Raw genomic sequence first — 15,284 nt, forward strand, 5'->3', positions numbered from 1 at the left:
TATAATGCAGAGTTACTGTACTGTGTTGATGCATGGAGGCGATATTCTATAATGCAGAGTTACTGTACTGTGTTGATGCATGGTTACGCTGAGGAGGGGACTGATAACTGATAACAAAACAAAACCTTGGGAGCCCTGCAGTGCGTTGCTGCCCCACTGCACCCCTCCCAGGTTGCAGGAATGCAGAGGTAGTGGGTTGCTGGGTCCGTTACTGGCAGCTCACTGGATCGTGTGTAGTGGACAGGAAGGGTGTTTGCGAGCAGCTACATCCTGTTTGTACAGCAGAAACAGCCATCACTGCTTCCCCTCCATGAAATCAATTTCCTTCCGGCTTTCCTTACTACACTCATTCTTTTGTCTTTTTTTATCCTTTGCAGCTCTGGGGCATAATCAAACAAGGATACAAGTGTAAAGGTAAGTGTCACCTTGAAGTGAAGCATCTGTTGATGAACACAAAGCACACCAAACTGTGTGAGGACAAGGCACCACGGCACATGCTGTATCAAAGACTTCAGTGGAGTTTCCATAAGGAAGAGTTTTCTTTATTAGAAACAAAATATGTTTTAACACATTATGAGCAGCTGTGCCACGTTTCAGTTCTCAGCATAAAAATCTCTACTGTAACTTTTCCACATGTAACTTTCTGTTCTGAGGGTTCCAGAACATTCTGACCAATAAGGTTACTGCACATGGTACATTTCTAGTGAATATTAATATTTACAGTAAGTGGTAGTGAGGTGCACACTACATGTGACTCACAACAAGGTATATAAGCCTTCACTTCTTTAACAATAGCAGCATTTTCTAAAATACCTCAGTGCGTGACTAATGAGGAGAACACTTAGTACTTTCCACACCCCACCCCCACATAAAACATATAGAAATGTAGCAATGATCTAAGCAGGAAAGAAAACACAGAGGAACAATACAGCACACATAATAGGATATTAAACAATAAGAAATGAAATATTACCAGATGACAGAGTTCATTAACACATTAAAAACAGGCAGCACCCGTGTTCTGCCTCTGGTGTTATTTCTATATTTTTATATTAATACTAAAAGAAATTGATACAGTCCTATGGCAGGCATTTCAACTAGAAGTCTTTCTTGAAAGTTTATACATTTGGATTCTGAAATGCTTGTCGCATTTTTCTAACTTGATTCTGTATCCATGTTTCCTTTAGACTTTCATGCATGAAATATGTTTTTAAAAAATAGCTGATAAAAGTAGTTTTGGACACATGTTAAATATATTTTTCATATGCATGAAAGGGTTAAATGTCTCTAATTATTAAGGTTAATCTTCTTAAACATGTTCTTGACTGGTGTGGCAGTTCACAGAAAACAGAAAGGGGGGGAAGCTACAGTCCATTTTACTGTATGACAGAGCTGAATACATGTATTATAGCATCTAAAGTAATTAACACAGCACAGCTTTAATGCAAAAGAATGATATTACTGATGTCGGTAACTTGACCTCTTTTTGCTCTTCAGGTTCTCTGTCTTTAATAGTGGCTTGTCATTGCCCTGATTCCCCTGGCACATGTTTAATACTCTTTGTTGCAGACTGTGGTGTGAACTGCCATAAGCAATGCAAGGAGCTGCTTGTGCTGGCCTGCAGAAAGCTGTCCAGAGGCACTTCCCTGGGGAGCACATCCCCCTCCTCCTGCAGCCACGGCTCTCTGCCCAGCAGTCCCTCCCTACCACCGTGTGCTGGTAAGAAACAGCTTGCAAAACATACCACTCTTTAACTATGCTTCCAGGCTGTATGTCCTTTCAACACACTGGGATAACACCAGAATCACAAACAGACCACAAGCATTACCAGCAATGGCAGCACTGTTTATTTGGAACAAATACTGTACAGCGCTTCTGATGTGATGGCACAGGTGCAGTATTGCAGTAGACTGCTTGTTCCTAATATCGTGATACCGTTGCTATGTCAAAATTCTCCCACCTAGACAGTCCTGACTAAGCGTTGCTTGTGTATGACAACAAAGGGATATTAAAAAGCTGAAGCAGACAATTCACTTGATCTGCCGAGGTAAATTTAATCCAAATGTGTTTACAGAATCACATTAGCAAACCTTTGGGAGACCTTTTAAACCCTGTATCAAAACAGTGAGTACGTTGGACAAGATCTGCTGTAAAGGCTTGCTGTCCTCAAAGCATTGTTCAGCCTGGGGGAAATGTATTAGACTTCAGTTAAACTGTTTTGGGGATGTATTTTGTAAATAAACCCAGTGTGCCATGCTGCTCCAGCCCTTTCTCTCTATATTAGTTATCACTGTTGGATTTACGAATGTGCAGAAAGCCTCAGAACTCTGAGTTCAGACTGGTCAAGGCCATGCAAGTTCATTATTACAACTACAGGAGTAGCATAAGGTCACTTGGCTTGGGTTGTATCAGCACATGCTTTGGCTGAATATTGGTGTTGGCATAGAACAAGCTTTAGGGAACACAATAATGCAATAAACAAATTCCCAAAGTGCCTTCTGTTGAAGCCCATCTGTGCACATGGTTATGTAGTATGAGCAACTATAAGCTCATCCATTCAGCTTAGTAACACTTGCCGATTTTAAAACTCATTGTAAATGATGTGATATGGGCTTCAGCCGCTCACTGTGAGTCAGTTTTTTATTTAATTGAATCATTGATTTCCCCACAGCTTTTTATCCAACTGAAGACCACTCCAGTAGTATTTTTAGTCTGACTGTGCTGATCGGGGTAAGGTTAGGACAGTAAATAATGAAAGAGATCTATTCAGAGGTGTTTTTATCGCCTCCGTAGTTCAAGATGAGGTGTTTGAGTTCCCCGCCGTGACGGGCAAGAGGCAGGACCTGGACGGGCGGTCGATCACTCTGATGACGGGTTCGGCTCGGAAGATCTCCGTGCGGCTCCAGAGAGCCACAGCCAGCCAGGCCACGCAGACGGAGCCGATGTGGCACGGGCAAGGCTGGGGGGGCAGCAGCGACAGCGGCTCACACACCTTCCCCAAGATGAGGTACAAGCTCCACTGCAAGAGCTCCAAGAGCAAGGGCTTTGCGTGCTGGGAGAACGCGGCCCCGCAGGCCAAGCCCCAGACGAAGGAGAAGGGCGTCACGGTCAGCATGGCGGAGCAGAACGGAACGGACGTGCAGGAGGAGGTGAGACCAGAGCCCTCGGAGGTGAGTCTGGGAGCAGCAGTGGTGTAATCAAGCTGGAACGGGCCAGAACACACAGGAACCCCGTTTCGGTGCTATTTTCTAGAGGCAAATAGGATGCTCTTGATGCAATGAAAGGAGCATTAGGAACTGTTTCTATTACAGACGGCTTCTTTAAAGGATATATAAGGACCTTTTTATTTTATTGTGTTACATGTTCCCATATATTGCTACAACTGTTTAAGTAAGGTGTGTGTATTGTTTTACTTTTTATTATTATTATTATTATTATTATTTATTTCTTAGCAGACGCCCTTATCCAGGGCGACTTACAATTGTTACAAGATATCACATTATTTCACATTATACATTATTGCACATCATACAGATATCACTTTTTTTTCTTTTTTTTTTAAATACAATTACCCATTTATACAGTTGGGTTTTTACTGGAGCAATCTAGGTAAAGTACCTTGCTCAAGGGTACAGCAGCAGTGTCCACACCTGGGATTGAACCCACAACCCTCCGGTTGCATTTTGACTACTTTTTTAAACTTTTAAATTGCATTCCACTGCCTCCAAGATAGCTTCACATGGACCTGCATGGACCACTCAAACTACATTTCCCATCATCCTCCTGCTCACATATGTAACTGAGATAGATTTACCAGTGAGCAGGAGGATGACGGGAAATGTAGTTCTGAGAAATACATGAGATGCCATCTTGGAGCTACAATAGAAACAGCCAGAGAGCACTGCAATTTAAAAGTGAAAAAAGTGGTCAAGATGTAAAATAATAATAATTAAAACAATACACACACCTTACTTAAACAGTTGTAGCAACACATGAGAACATGTAAGACAATAAAATAAAAAGGTCCTTACATACCCTTTAGAAGGCTAAAAATGCTGACAAAAGGGGCTCCCAAGTGGCTTATCCGGTAAAGTGCAGGATGCGCCTATAGCCTGCAGATTAGGGTTCGAGTCCAGGCTATTCCACTGCCGACGAGAGTTCCCAAAGGGTGAGGAGGGCTTAGGTCGGCCAGGGTGTGCTCGGCTCACTGTGCACCAGCGACACCTGTAGTCTGGCTGGGCGCCTGCGGGCCTGCCTGTAAGCTGCCCAGAGCTGCGTTGTCCTCTGACGCTGTAGTTGGCTGAGGTGGCTGCATGGTGGGCCTACAGAGTGTAAAGAAGCGGTCGGCTGACGGCACACGTTTTGGAGGACAGCGTGTGTTCGTCTTCGCTGCTCCCGAGACAGCACGGGGGTGGTAGAGGTGAGCTGAGCCTAAAATATAATACAATTGGCGATTTCAAATTGGGAGAAAAACAGGATAAAAATCAATTGGCGACTACTAAATTAAAAAAAAAAAATGCTGACGAAGACAACAGCAACAGTGCATCGAGTGTGAACACAAACAAAGCCACTGACACACAGACATGTAAAGCATTCTGACAAGATGGAGAAAGACACTTTGTGGAAATACTTTTAGAAATGAGATAAATGCACTACATGTTATATGTGTTACTTGAAGTTCAGTATACAAATAAAATGGGAATTCATATAAAGTCAATATTTTTGGGGCGTTCAGATTTAGGACCTTGTCACTGGGGAGCAGGCACTGAACACAGCAGCGCTCACAAGTTTATCCTTTCTAACATTTAACAGAATTTTAGGGGATGAGTTGAGCAACACACCAAAATAACTGTTTAAGCATGTAATTATCTGTTTAGTTTGTCAAGAAGATAATAATATTAATAATAATGATAATAATCATAACCCACCCTTGCACAGAACTCCGATTCTGAATGCCAGAGACAATAAATTATATATATATATATATATATATATATATATATATATATATATATATATATATATATATATATATATATATATATATATAGTGTTTTGTTTTTATAAATCTTATCATTTTACAGTGCCGTAAGTAATTGTATTTGTATTTGTATTTACAGGATAGCTGACTTACTGCCATTAAGGAATAAGGAAAGGACCCATGGTAATGACAAGCCAACTTTGACGGCTCTCTGGACTTGGTGGGATATGCTTGGTAACAAAGACCTTTGCCTTGTAGAACGGCAGTAGACCAGCCTCATTCCCATCACAGTGATCTTGCCAAGGAGGGGGGAGGGCCACACAACGTAAAGAAGAAGTTTATGCTATGTCTTGGTGGATGGGCATAGTTTCACAGATGAGGTGCATTAGCTCGACAGCGGAGTTTTCACTCAAACAACTCTTATGGAGTTCCAATCTCATTTCACTAGATACGCTAGGAAATATTTCTCCACTGTAGACCATAAACCCCTTTTTTCATATCCACACATATCCTCTTATAAACCCACAGTTCTATGCAGTATGCAATATTCACAAATGTACTGAAGATAGGAGTAGACCAATGGTTTTAAATTCCCTTCATTGGTTTACCGTTAAAACAAAGACGTTCCAATTCAAATGTGTAACAAGGAAACAATTTTAGTGGTTTGACCAGGTTTTGATGTTGACATTGTAGGTTTCTATTTTATAAAGTGTTTTCAATGGCAAGAGATATAAGAGGGGAAGTGAAAGAAGAGAAACGATGAAAGACTGAGGAAAGTTATGAAGCACAAAGTTCAGAGAATTTAAAAACTGAAGTGTAGGTGATGACACAGGTATGTATATAAGATGATCAGATGTATGTAAGTATTGGAAACCACAGAAGTAATGACATGAAAATGGCAAGTGCTGTTGACAAATATTATACTAAAAAACACTGCTCATTCATATCACAGGAAAGGGTAGAATTCAGTATGGTCATTCCAATACATTCTCATTATAAGACAAAAATAGCTCAGTCTATTCAACTACAGTATTATTAAAGTGGAGCACTATATACTGTTTGTAAGTCAAGCTCCAAGTAATTTAATAGTTTCTACTGAATGGAGAACAGGTACTGTTTCTGTTGTATTCCAGTGAGACAATATTCAAGTGATGTGGAACATGGAGAAACAATTTGGTAGGGTTAGATAAGGATCTGCAGTCCCTACCATAATACAGCAAATACGTAAACTTATTTCTTTTATATTTTTTTCAGGGATCGAAATATTAAACACTACAGCATTACAAATCATCTCTAAAATACTGTATATATAAGACCACCATGACATGATATGCAAGCTTGAATGTTTCCGGGATGATGCGGCAATGGTAGCAGACAGGTGCCCTCAAGTAGCAATTACTATCCTTCAGAATCGTAACAAAATATACCTGGTTACTCGATTCATCTAAACAATGGAGGTATTGATTAGATGCAATTTCGCCACTTAGTGCCAAGAACTTTTGAAGGAGGGCTGAACGAGAGTTCTTCAAAGCCTTTTTGTTTTTCCATTAAATTTATTTTACAAAGGTGGGGAGGAGACTCAGTACTGCGGCTGTTTAAATCAATTGAATAAACTACGCAGCTCAAAGACACAGGAGGGCAGCATTAGGGGTATTCTTAGGTTTGACAGGACAGTTTGCTTCTAGACTGCTGGATGTTAGCAAAATTAAATCCATCTGCTTTTCTCTAAACGAGGAGGCTGCTACATGAAGACACACAGAAGTGTACAGCTTGAGCCCCAGCACCCCTCACAGGCCACTTTCCAGTTTTGTTATACCCTACCCCTACCAATAAAACAGGGCAGAAAAGGCATGTTTCGATTGGCAATGTATTTATGAATCATATACAGAGAACTTGCTGAAAGGCCCACTATATTGGCCATACTAGGGACTGGGAAGTGGCCCTCCTCAACTAGTGTCCTGTATAAATAAATGTTTTATATTAAAACAGAACTATCTGAGACTTGAAAAGGTGTTGCCTATAACATCAGGATTCACCATAGCTTGTGCTAAAAGGCTGTATACACACTGTAATACATTAGTTGTGCATTAGTGTGCCGATATATGAATTGCAATTCTTCTCGTTTACAGGCATGCTACTATTTAGATAACACTGTCCAAAATATTTTATGGAAGTCATCATTTGCAGCATATTAAAAATGGGTGTATGCTGTCAGCAGCAATGACCAAGAAGGAGTTTTTTTTGTTCTTGATCCAATTTCAAATAAGTGTAACTTTTTTTAAACAGTGGTGTTGCTTTCAGTCCCATTCCAGTTCAGCAGCTTGTTTAATTGAGCCTGTTACTGCAGGTTAAATGAAATCATTAAGGACCAGGGTGGACAACATGGTTGGAACTGGACTGGAATGGAAGAGCAGGTTTAAAGCATCAAAAGTGGTCTGTGTGTTTAAAGTCCCTGCTGTATATAAAACACATTCTGCATTTGGGATTCAAGGATGCAGAATTGCAGAGAGCATCCGTCCGCCAGTCTGTATTTTTACATTTTTATTTAGCTGGTCTACTTGAAAACTGACATTTGTTACGTGTTTGTTTTGTTACAATTTTCTTTTTGACAAAAATTATAAATACATGTAAATGGTTATTAAAGAGCGTATGACAGTAGCACCTTTAAAAAAAAAACTTGCATTATTAGAGATGTGTAAATGATGTAGGAAAATCTACTTCTAGTTTTATAGATTTGTAATTAACGTGCACGGATCTGGGTCACTGGCTGTGCTGTTAATGGTCAACCTTTCTATTCTCTCTGAGGTGGATGGACTCTGTAGTACAGATGCTAATAATCTTACATGAAGGGCAGAGAAATAACCAAACACTCACAAGACTGCCTACTGAACTGAGGCACTGTCACATTGTCCCACATGATCTCTGGATTAAAGGTGTTGTAATCAGCACTGTAAACCCATTTCTTTCCTGTTCATTGCACTAGCAGCATTTCATCACTGGGCATTTACTTCCTTCTGCTGAAGATCTTTTGTTGTTTGTTAAGTGTAAATGCTAATAAGTGAATTACAAAGTCCTGTTTATAGCTCCTTTACATAGGAGGGCGGGGGGGGGGGGGGTCCTTTATTATTCAGTGCTGGTGGAATAAGAAATATATTAATATATCTGCCTTGAGCTGGGTAATCAGGGCTCTGAATGTCTTTTTACTCTGGCTAGTAAGGATATTTCTTATGACTAAAGTTTATTTTAGAAGCAGATTATTTATTTATATTGAAGTCTTTTCTGTATTTTTATAGAAGAGGTAAATTGTTATTTTTATTATTATTATTATTATTATTATTATTATTATTATTATTATTATTAATTACACATTGTAATATTCTGTTACAATCATATCTTTAATTTATATGTATATGCTTGAAGTTGTTCTGTTTATTATTATGTATTCTGGACTGCCTGTGATTGCTGGTTTTGCATCCAGGTAATGCACTACAGCTCTTGTAATATGTCCACAAAAAATGAACACGTGTTCATACACACATACTGTATTTATTCAAGGCATTTTAGGTGTTTTAATTGAATTGAAAAATGTGTGAAATAAGCATGATTCATCATGCTAACCTCCGATAGTCTAATTATGACAATATATATAAATTTGATGGGGTTTGTTTCTGAAAAAAAAGAACAAAAAGTTTCCGTACTCTATTAAGTAAGACATACAGAATATGGTTTTGTATGACACTCAGGAAATAATATAATTAGCAAAAGCAGCTGTCACATACAATGTTTGGTGTTATCAACTTCAATGGGCCAATAAATTGACTTGAAGCCATTTATTTACTTCGCTTGCACTAGGTAAATAAATGGCATTCGTGATAGGAACATGGGAATTGAACCTATTGAGGGCTGAAGATATTGTGATCGCATGGTCGCCATGGCGCTGCTTTTCTAAATTAACTGGGGGGAGTACAGCTGCTCCTTGAGGCCATCAAAGAAAAAAAAACAACCTTCATTATGTCCAGATCATAAGATAATTGATTTCGTGATCTCGAGAAATCCATTCCGTCATCTTGTGATCACAAGATCATTTATCTTATGATTTTGAGAAAACGGAAGTGATTACCTCAGTTTTTTTTAGAGATCCTGAGAAATTACATTGTGATCACGAAATAACGGAATGGTTTTCTCGCGATCTTGACATAACGAATTATTTTTTTATTTTTTTTTCTGACGGCCAAAACAAGCCGCGGTACCAAAGAGATATTTTGTTATTGACTTAAAAGTGAGCTCCAGCTAGGGAAAAAGCTATTCCAGTTTTCACCAGCAGGGGTCAATGTAGACAAATTGGTTGATGTAGTACACAGGAATAAGAGACACATATGGTTAAACAGAAGTAGGTATTGTTCCAAAGATTTTACGGAAATATATTTAATATGCGTAAGAGAGATTTAATAAAGAGAAAAAAAGCATTCACCGACATTTACTGACTCTTTTTCAGTAGCACCCTAGGGGATTAGCAACATGGCAAAAATAAATAAATGTCCCTGATTAGTCGGTTACTCATCACTGCCGATGCTCCCAGTATCCCAATTCCTTTACTGATCAGCCAGTATTCCAGTTCCTTTACTGTCCCGTCTCCCACACCCCCATCACTGTGATTCCTGACTCTTTGTGCTCTTCTTTACCTTCTTGCCAAAGCCAGAGCTTCACTGTGGCAGAGATGACTTTTTTTTTTTTTGGAAAGATTTTAAGAATATGCTATTTCTGACCTTTCTTTTTTTGTACTTGATCTCTCAGTTCATTGTATGAATCATCCCGATGGGTTACGCAATAAAATGAAATGACAGCCCAATGTTTTTGTTTTGGTCTTATTTATTCTGGTATTTTTTAGAAGTAATTAACCCTGAAATGCTCATGTATGTTTGTATGGAGAAATAGCTACTAGATTATTTAACTAGAGCCCGTTCTTTGAGCTAAACACAAGATTAAATGTTGGCCTGAGGCTGGATAAAGTGTTGTTTCATATGTTATTATACACCAATGGCCAATGCAGGTTTAATGTAGTGTGGCTAACACAGAGATGCCAAGGGTTGACAATCCCAAAGTGACATTTCCAGCTGGTGTGCTGTCATTGCTTAAGGCAGGGCCTCTCATCTCTGGTCCTTGGGGACACCCAGCGGTCCGTTTTTAAACCAACCAGCACTTAATAGTTTAAATTATACAATGGCAAAAAATATTCCTGAGCCCTGATTGGTCAGCCTTGCACAAGACCAGTGATGTTATCCCAACATAACATCATGGATCTAGTACCGGCAACCTCCTCAATGAAAACAAAGACAGACATATCAATCCGCCACAACTGTCAATAACACAGAATAAATTACACAATTCCTGAAGTGAATTTTACTTTAAACAACATGACAACTGTGGAAACAGAGAGCAGCCAGGAGACCATACAGCACCTCTCATGAGAGAAAAGAAGAAAAAAAAATCATAAAAAGAAAGACACGTGGAGATGAGCATTGTAACCAGAGACATTCTACCGAGGTCAAACTTAGGTTTCAAGCTCTACCTGCACTATTTATATGACTGCTTGGTACTTACTATTCAACCTCCAAATCTATGTTACACGCAAACCAACAGAGAAGGAGTCTTTTGTACTTTACCAGAATTTTTACATGAGCATCAGCATTGATGATGCAAAAAAACGACCGAGGACATGACCTCAGTGTCCTCATAGCTACTTACAGCCATGCTGGAGATCGACTCTGAGGGACTAGACAAGATAGACTCTGACAGAAATGAAGCATCCATGAAATGACAAACCAACTGGGCTGTCAAAGTGTTTTATTACTGGGTGAATGAGAGTAACACAAATATAGATTGGAAAACTCACGATAGAACACAGTTCTACGACAATTGTATGCCTCTGTCAGAAATAGCTCCGGAGAGCCATATGGCATAAGCAGTTATGTTGGGCTCAGAGCGGGCTTAAACAGAGACTTAAATGAACAACCCGGAACATTAACATACTGTCAAATTCAGAGTTCAACTCTGCCAACAACGTGTTCATGGCATACATAAAAATCTTAAGACGTGACAAAACGCAGCTATTAACTCACTTTAAACAGAAATAACACTTTAGTACTTTACTACAGTTGTAAATGGAAAACAGGAACTATTTTATGAGGCGGAATGTTATTTCCACATTTGTCTAATTAAAATCACTTTTAAACATGAAATGAGTCTTATTTGCTATTTTTTACAGTGTGAGCCATTGTATAATAGGAATAATGCACTCCAGGTTGTGTGTTGTGCATTATTCCTTTAATGTACACTGCTTAATATTGTATATGAAACACTTAATGTAATAATATTTTCACATACATGTTATTAATATGATACAAATAACTACTACTACTACAACAAATAATAATATTTATAATAATTTATAAAAAAAACAGCATATTACATCTTTTCACTGGGAACTGGCAAAACAAACAGTAAATAAAGCAGCCAGATGGCAACCATAGCAGTATACCAGATTCAAACATACTATTCCCTGCCAAAATACAGTGGTTAAAATACAGAGTCAATCAAACTACCCCGTGTTAAAAAAAAAAAAGATTTTTGAGTGATGACAGAAGGGAGAATGTCCTGATGAAAATGTCAATGCAAGGGGAGGGGAGGGGAGGGGAGGGGAGGGGGGGGGGTCACAAAATGTATTCTATCTGTGCAGTTCCCGTTGTTGCATATGAATACTGTTTACAAAAGAATGGCACTTAGAGTAGATATGGTTTAAGTTGACACATGATGTGGTCACAGCTCTCTCTGCATACATTTTATTACAGGTTATATAGTGGTGGGATACAATTTGGAAATATCGGCCTACAACCTGTTCAAACCATTCTGTAGTGCCCTCAATGATTACAGCCTGCAATTCCGTTAAAGAAGTTACCAGGTGAAAATGTTAAATAGTGTTAAGATCTGGTAATAACTTATATCCTGATAAAGATATTTACATACTGGTTATATGTTGACTGATGGTTTCACAACCCCTGATAAGCACTAATCTTGAGCCTCTTTCACACGGCATGCTCTACCCGGGTCAGGACCCGATGTCATGAGGGTAGCTACACGATTTCACACTGCTCTTGATAAAGCAGGGTTGACCTGGGTGACAGACACAATTAAACAAGCACATATCAATGCCCCGGTAGCAGCTTGTTACAGACGCTTCCATCCAAGCTTCTCTGGATTGAACCGTCGGCCCAAATGTTGATTAGAGCAAATGTTTCTACATCCCTGCTGCAATCTGACTCATGCTGTGTCTCAATCAACAAAAATATGGCTAAACAGAATAAGCAGAAACGTTCCTTGCGGAAGTGAAACTTTCACACAGGCATGGCTGTTTGTTATTGTGTCAGCTCAAAAGGGTGTCAACCCACAGGACCCGGGTAGGAGTGCCAGTGTGAAAGGGGCTTTGGACTACGTAATGTTATTTTAGGTAAGGTAATCCAAGATTAGAGCTAATCAGGGTCTGTGAAGCGGTCCATCTCTGTCAATCTCTATCAATATATATATATATATATATTTTTTGTAAATATTGCAATTGTTTTTCAAGAAGCCATCACTGTTTATAAACCCATGTTTGGTCCTCCAAAATATATTATGATTTAAAAATCCCCAAAAAAACCCTTTCCCATATTGCTTCTGAACAGAAGTCTGCTGCGAAGTCATGAGAGAGCCGCAAAGTCATCATGACTGTCACATGCAGAAGTAAATACTCCATTCATTCAGTGTTACCTCCAAAAATACTGTGGTCCTTGTTCCATAAAAAAACATGACTAAATTCACAAGACATGTTGTAGCATCTGTACAGCCCCCCACATTGCTATCGGCGATTTATGCCCTATGCTTGAAAAGTGTTAAACTGGCACCCTCGCTGTGCAAACTGTTTTACAGACAGGTAATAAAAGATTTAAATCTGCACGCTTTGCGTATCTGTGTTCAGCACCTGGAGTAACGGCAAGCATCTCAACATTCAAACAGCTGCACGCTTTTCTACAAACAAAAATATACATACCATCTGCAAGAGACTTTCTTAATAATTTCCTTTGCAGAAATCAGTTTATTTACATCCACGGTGACATGACACCAATTGTAAATAGAGCAAGTCAATACAAAAGCAACCAATATAATGTATAATAATAACTCTTTGAGTTTTTTTTGTGAACGAAAAAAAAGCCTCCCCAGGGTATATGCAAAGGAGGATGTCACATCAGATTGAAATTGTTCATTTCAACTGGACACCACCTACAATGGAACAAAAGAAAGAAAAGCTAAGAAAACGGCTACAGTATGTACTGTAGCAAACATGAAGACAAAAACACAAAGATTACTGTCTCTACAGCAGAAACCTACAGTCACAGCCATAGTAAATCTATGTCATGGTCATAAACACATTTAACCTGCTGGTTTTATATAATCTTATAAATATGAAGTCACTACCTCACATGGTTTCTGAGATACAAGGCTTTATAAAATAACTTACTGCGAGAATAACAAAACACTGCTGTGTCCAGAGTATGAAGCCAGTATCGTGAAGCGTCACATGACCCCAGTATGGTGTCTAGGTCACAGGTCAAAAGTGAAGGGTAAGTTCCCATAACACTGAAACGGTTTCCGAGATATTAACAGCTGTAGTAGTGGTGGATTTTCAAATTCAACAATGATGCTGAAGACTATAGTTTAAGAAATTTCTATTAAACTATCAGGGCTTCAGACTTGAGTCGAAGGATGAAGTCGACAGAGCGAGACTTACTGAGGGTGTCAAGGAATACATCAAATACCGCAGCAGTATGACTGCATACCAGTTAAAAAGTAAAGCTTTAATAGGCATCCAACTCTCTTGTTACCAACACACCACAAACACGGCAGGAAACAGTCATTGTATTACTAGAATATGTTATGTTGCTTAAGTTCTTTACAAAGGTAGAACGGGCCCAGAGCAGGCACACAGAGTGACTTTTTTTAGCATTTTTTTTTGGGGGGGGGGGGGGGGGGGGGTTATGGGATGGGTGTCTAGTTAAAGAGCACACTAAATAACGGGAAAAAATGCATATCCAGCTCAACTTCCCACCATGTAGCCTGTATTTTTAATTAAGAAATGAACATGTCAGACATTCAGGAGCAATGTCGACTGTAATCAACAGTCCAAACTGACTAGTTGCCACAATCTTTTTTTTTTTTTTTGCAAGGTTTTGGTTTTCATTAAAAAAAAAGACAAAAAAAAACAGGTCAACACTGCCCCCTTGTGGAAGTTTAAACGCAGGGCTTTGATCGGTCTATTGCAGGGTTTCCCAATCCTGGTCCTGGGGACCCACTGTGTCTGCTGGTTTTCATTCCAACTGAGCTTTGAATTACTTAACTAGACCCTTAATTGAACTGGTAATCTGCTTAATTAGACCTTTTTAATTGTTCTCAGCTCTTAAAGAGTTGCAGAGTTCAAGTTACTTATAAAATGTTATGACAAACTTGAAATCTGCAAGTGTTTAAGCGCTGGAAACAAGTAAAAATGTCTAATTAAGCAAATTATGAGTTCAATTAAGGGTTTAATTAAGTAATTGAGAACTCAGTTGGAATGAATACCAGCAGACACAGTGGGTCCCCAGGACTAGGATTGGGAAACCCTGGTCTATTGCTCAAGGATAAAAGAATAAGGCTGTAATGTATTTCCATCTTATTTTGCATTGTCTGGCACTTTTATTCTCCCACTTCAAGCAAGTATAACAGAGCAGTTACATAACTTCTTTTTGCAACTAACAAAACAGTTGTGTCAATCCCTGCAGTTTAAGCACATCTTTAGCACAGCAATGATAAAAAAATACCCCAAATCAACCCCCTATTGGTTGTGATACTGCATGTCTTCGAATCAGCACCTGTCCTTCAACAAGCTTATTGGCAATGGTTTTACATGCAAACCACCGTTTCTCAAAATAAATACATTTTCTTCAGAATTTCACAAACCCAATGTTTTGCTGTATAGCTTGGCCCATCTTTGTTTACTATAATTTTCACTGTAAAATGCATAAATCCTCCTTTAAATACTTTGCTCAAACAGAACATACCGTGGCAATACAATCCTGGTCAATGCTTAAATTGCAATGTTTGTTCCAAAAATTCTGTAGCCAAATGCATAGAATTCATAGTGATCTGAAAGGCAACTGGTGTACATGCAAGTATTTTATTTAATACACCTCAATTAAATAATCAGGTAGTCTTGGTTTAAAAACATAATGAAGAG

The 15,284-nt window shown here is 38.9% G+C and overlaps 1 protein-coding gene across 2 annotated transcripts in view; it reads left to right on the forward strand.

Moving 5' to 3' along the window:
• Positions 1–8,084, forward strand: part of LOC117411472 (ras guanyl-releasing protein 3-like) — a 38,555-nt gene extending 30,471 nt beyond the window's left edge. For both annotated transcript variants that reach the window (XM_059024889.1, XM_059024890.1), the window contains exons 14-17: positions 378–414; positions 1,570–1,719; positions 2,794–3,170; positions 5,121–8,084. In XM_059024889.1, coding sequence (XP_058880872.1) covers positions 378–414; positions 1,570–1,719; positions 2,794–3,170; positions 5,121–5,129 — 573 coding nt within the window. In that variant the 3' untranslated portion in view covers positions 5,130–8,084. The remainder of the gene's footprint in view (positions 1–377; positions 415–1,569; positions 1,720–2,793; positions 3,171–5,120) is intronic.
• Positions 8,085–15,284: the final 7,200 nt, after the last annotated feature.

This window comes from Acipenser ruthenus, chromosome 6 (assembly GCF_902713425.1).
Source record: "Acipenser ruthenus chromosome 6, fAciRut3.2 maternal haplotype, whole genome shotgun sequence".
Taxonomy (NCBI): domain Eukaryota; kingdom Metazoa; phylum Chordata; class Actinopteri; order Acipenseriformes; family Acipenseridae; genus Acipenser; species Acipenser ruthenus.